The following is a 5238-nucleotide window of genomic DNA, read 5'->3' on the forward strand; positions in this document are numbered from 1 at the left end:
GCACCCTTTTTGTCTGCTGGCATGTGTGCCGGCCGGCTGACGAATACATCAACATGAACTGTGGTGTTTTTTTAAGTCAGCATTGTATGCCGGCGCTAGCACGGTGCCGGCATGAGACATGGCCGCTGGCATGATCGGCAGCGGGCCTTTTTTTAAATGTTGATTGCGGACATAAAATTGGTCAGCGCATTGGGCGCACTGCCGACCCAAATTTAAAACAAGGCGAACGTCGGGCGGGACGCCGACCCAAACAGACAAAAAACGAATAAATTCGCCATCTGTTTGGGTGGGCCCGTCGGAGTTGCTCTAATCACTGCAGTACTAAACAGGCCAGCTCCGAGTCTAGCTAGGATAAAGGCCACCATCGATATACCATGCCTTATCCACACATATCCAAGTGGAGCATCCCCATAGGCCGCTCCTCCGGCAACAAATCTATTCCATCCACTGCAAGTGATCCACATCAGGAACGACCCCACAACAATCTCCCCCTCTCGTTTGCTCTCGCCACCGCGCGTCTCCATCCGTGCCCGTAGCAGGTAGCACCCACCAGGAAATAAGAGCTAGCCGGCGGGTGCTCCACACGGAGACGTACGACCATTCGCATCGCAGCACACCAGCTTAGACATGGCCGCCGCCACCTCCACCGTCTCCGGCCTCGCCGGCGCCGCGCTCACCCGCCGTCCAGCCTTCTCTACCAGTACGTGCCAGCGTAGATCTCTTATAAGCGCCTAGCTTTTTTCTGGAACCCATTTGACGTTGATGTTGTGTGTCTTGAAATGCGTAGGCTTCACGAGTGGTGCCCGGGTGTCGGCGAGGAACCCGCTGATGACGAGGAACCTGGAAAGGAACGGCAGGATCACCTGCATGACGTAAAAAGACGACTCTGTTTTACACATACATCGGCGTGTGAGTTGCTGTGTCACTGACGGATTGTTTGTTTTGCGCTGTTGGGCGATCAGGTTCCCGCGGGACTGGCTGCGGAGGGACCTGAACGTGATCGGGTTCGGGCTGATCGGGTGGCTGGCACCGTCGAGCATCCCGCTGATCAACGGCAACAGCTTGACGGGGCTCTTCTTCTCCAGCATCGGCGAGGAGCTCGCCCACTTCCCGTCGCCCCCGGCTCTCCAATCGCAGTTCTGGTCAGGATAAACCCAAACCACTCGTCACACACACACGCACTAGTCACCAGCAGTATATGCTTGTGTTTCAACTTGGGGTTTGATTCTGGTTAATATGATTGACACTGCAGGCTGTGGTTGGTGACGTGGCACCTGGGTCTGTTCATCGCGCTCACCTTCGGCCAGATCGGGTTCAAGGGCAGGACCGAGGACTACTTCCAGAAGTAGCGAATTAACTAGCTTTGGTTCGTGCATGTGCGTCGTCCTTGGGCTGCTCAAGGGCTGCTTCTGCGCATGCGTGTTCAATGTAAAATCTGCCATGCCTTTTGGTTTTGTGCATGCGTGTGGCTTCGCAAGCCGTGTGATTGCTGTTTGTTAATTACCTCTTCCATGGTAAGCACAAAAGAGTTCAACAACGACAACTACTACTACAACAACAACAATTTGTCACCGTGGCCTATACTTTTTGCGGAAAACCTTTTGGTCTATTCATCATACATCATGACAGTACAAAGGACACAAATAATACAAACTACATTCATGTTCATAAACCACCTAGCGACGAGTACAAGCACTGGAGCGAGCCAAAAGTGCGCTGTCATTATTGCCCCTCCCTCATCAGAATCGGACAAGCTTTGTTGTCATAAACGATCAGGAAATTATCGTGCTAAAATCCCAAAGGACCAATGCATCAGAACAACAACCGTCAACAATAAAGAGAAGCGTAGATCGGAAGGATCTAACCTGTTAACATATGGACGTAGACTGGATCCAAACAAATCCACTGAAGAAAAACACCGACCAAATCCTGCAAGATCCGCCGGAGACACACCTTCACATGTCCTTCAACAACGCTAGACGCACCATCAAGACAGAGGCTAAGTGGGAAAAACCTTACTCCTTCTTAAAGACTAGCACATGCAACATCACCTTCCATACACCTCCACGTGCTTCTTAAGGTATTATTCCTTCGTCTTATTCCTTGAAAATGCTTCATGGCCTGTATATGTTTGATTATGACGGCAATTAGCCACAACTCTAAAAAATTTCTTAAAAAACATGTTTCTTCATAGATTTAAAGATATGGCTTTTGAAGTTGTTGAGTTGTATTTTGTGTTGCATGTATATTAAAGTTGTGACCCATCTCATATTCTTGTAGAGACCTTTCCTTGTAATTATATATACGTGCACCATCACCCCATCAATACAACGTCTATTGTATTGCAATCTTTCGCATCTACATGGTATCATCTTGGTCGGTCCGACCCTAGGGTTTGCCGCCACCGCCGTGCCTCCCCGTTGCGCGTGCCGCCGCCGACGTCGCCCCCGCCACCGCCGCACAACACCTCCGCCGCGCCCTTACCACTCTTCCGCCGCGCCGCCGCCCCTTGTGTCGCCCGCTTCCGCCCCCTGCCCGCTCTGATCACCGCCACCTCGCGACTCTCTCCCGCACCGCCTCTCCTCCTGGCCTGCGCCGTCCTACCCGCGCCGTCGCCCCCCGCAGCCGCCTCCCTTCCCGGCCGCTACCTGCCATGCCCTTCCGCGCCGCCAACCCTAACCCTCCATTGTCGCCGCCTCTCACCGCTGCTGCCGCCCCGTCGCCATGTCTTCGCCCGGCTCCTCCACCACCCGCTCGTTGAACCCGTTTGCTGGCCCCGAGCCCTCCGCCGCCGCCATCCGTGACCTCAACATTGAGGCCCGGGTCCCTATCCGCCTCAATAGCTCCAACGCGTCATACTACGCATGAAAGACCTACTTCAACCTCATCTTCTGCAAGTACTATCTCACCGAACACATCGATGGTTCCGTGGACAGCGCGTACATGCGCGGCGATCCGGAGCGGTCCGCTATCGAGGCCACGATCATCCGTTGGTTCTACCACACGGTCTCGAAGGACGTCTTCCACACGGTCGTCGCCGAGGACGACGACGCCTGCGACGTGTGGCCCAAGATCCACACGCTCTTCACCGACAACAAACTTCAGCGCCTTGTTTTCTTGCAGCAGGAGTTCTTCGGCTGTCACCAGGACAACTCCACCATCGACGAGTACTGCATGAGGCTCAAGATGCTCGCCGACGAGCTTCGTGGCATCGACGCCAAGGTCTCTGACGACCTCATGTTGAGCACCCTCACCGCTGGTCTTAACGAGGAATTCGGCAATGCCGCGTCCAACCTCACCCTGCTGCCGCAGCCCACTTTTCAGTCCGTCGTCGCGTACCTCAAACTTGAGGAGTGCCGGATGACGAAGCTAAAGCAGCGGGTCCAGCACACCGCCCTTGCCGCCGGCACTACCCGCGGTGGCCCTGCTCCTCCAGCCCCGCCGCCCGGCTACTACCCGCTGCCGCCCGCACCGACCGCGCCCCCTGCGCCTCCCCAGCAGGCGCCGGGCGCAGGGGGGCACCCCGCTACCAGCAGCCGCCCCCGCCGTGGGCCGCCAGGCACAACCCGTGGACGGGCGTTGTCCATGCATATCACATGCCCGTCCCGCGGGCCCCCGCATCGGGTCTTCTTGGTCCCCGCCCCGCGGGCCATCAGGCGTTCCTTGGCGCCCCCTACCAGCCCTACGGTGCTCTGCTCGCTCCGCCTCCCTCGGTGGCTACGGCGCGCCCTCTCAGGCGCCACCCTATGGAGGCTAGCCGCCGCCTGCAGTACCTGCACTGTGGGACCCCACCCTCCTGGCCGTCCTACACTCGGCGGCGTCGCCAAGTAACTATGACGGTGGAGGCGACTGGTACATGGACTCGGGTGCTACTGCGCACATGACAACTCATCCCGGTAACCTCTCTCCTCTTCCACTCCAGTTAACACACCCACTCATATGATCGTTGGCAACGGTTCTTCTTTACCTAGCAGCCATGTCGGTAGCACTAGTTTTTCTTCTAGTTCCACACCTATCTCTATGTCTAATGTCCTTGTCTCACCTGACTTAGTCACTAGTTTAGTTTTTGTTCGTCGTCTTACTCGTGAGAATTCTCTTACTGTTGAATTTGACGGTATTGGTTTCTCTGTGAAGGACGCCCGTACCCGGATGGTGCTTCACCGATGTGATAGCCCTGATGAGCTTTACCACGTGCACGCCAGCTCCTACGCTTCCACACCCGTCGCCCTCGCCGCCGGCGTCGACCTTTGGCATGCTCTCTTGGGCCACCCCAACCCTGCCGTTTTGAGTTAGATTCTTAGGAATTTTTCTTTCTCATGTAATAAACTCGACGAGCATACTTGTGAGGCTTGTCGCTTGGGCAAGCACGTTCGTCTTTCCTTTAGTGCGTCTACTTTAGTTTCCAGTTTTCCGTTTCAATTGCTTCATAGTGATGTTTGGACGTCTCCCGTTGCGAGTAACACAGGCTATCTATACTACTTGGTGATTTTAGATGATTATTCCCATTATGTGTGGACTTTTCCTCTTCGCTGCAAATCCGATGCTTTAGACACACTTACCGCATTTTATTCCTATGTCACCACCCGGTTCGGTTGCCCCATACTCGCACTCCAAACCGATAATGAAAAAGAGTTTGACAATGTCGCTCTTTGCACACTTCTCGCTTTTCACGCCAACACCTTCCGTCTGACTTGCCCCTACACTTCACAGCAGAACGACCACGTCGAGCGCATTCTCCGCACTCTTAATGACTGTGCTCGCACGTTACTCTTTCACTACAACGTGCCAGCTCGGTTTTGGCCCGATGCTCTCGCCACTGCCACTCTCTTAGTTAACATTCGTTTGTGTCGTCCTCGGTGGAACTATGCCCCTCACCACCTTCTCTTTGGTGCACCCCATTCTATGATGTTCTCCGCATCTTTAGGTGTCTCTATTATCCCAGCACCGCGTCCACCACGCCACACAAGCTCGCACCATGTTCCGTCCCATGCGTCTTCCTTGGCTACCCTTGTAACACCAAAGGTTATCGGTCCTATGATCGTGTCACTCATCGTGTGTACACCTCGAGGCACGTGTATTTTGTTGAGACGGTGTTCCCTTTTTTCAGGTTCCTCCGGCTTTGGCCCCTTCGGCGCCGGCCCCGCGCCCCCTTCCTGGAGCGATGCACGGCGGCGGCCCCTGGAGGCCCCCGAGCACGACGCCTTCTACCGCCACCGCTAGGTTATTCGACTCCCTCCC

General features: G+C 55.2%; 1 protein-coding gene across 1 annotated transcript; it reads left to right on the plus strand.

Moving 5' to 3' along the window:
* Positions 1-540: 540 nt before the first annotated feature.
* On the plus strand, positions 541-1561 carry LOC119364234 (photosystem I subunit O-like). Its single transcript, XM_037629665.1, has 4 exons — positions 541-700; positions 788-872; positions 963-1142; positions 1253-1561. The coding sequence occupies exons 1-4, from the start codon at positions 628-630 to the stop codon at positions 1347-1349; spliced, it is 435 nt and encodes a 144-aa protein (XP_037485562.1). The 5' UTR covers positions 541-627; the 3' UTR covers positions 1350-1561.
* The last annotated feature ends 3677 nt before the right edge of the window (positions 1562-5238 follow it).

This window comes from Triticum dicoccoides, chromosome 2B, assembly GCF_002162155.2.
Source record: "Triticum dicoccoides isolate Atlit2015 ecotype Zavitan chromosome 2B, WEW_v2.0, whole genome shotgun sequence".
NCBI lineage: Eukaryota > Viridiplantae > Streptophyta > Magnoliopsida > Poales > Poaceae > Triticum > Triticum dicoccoides.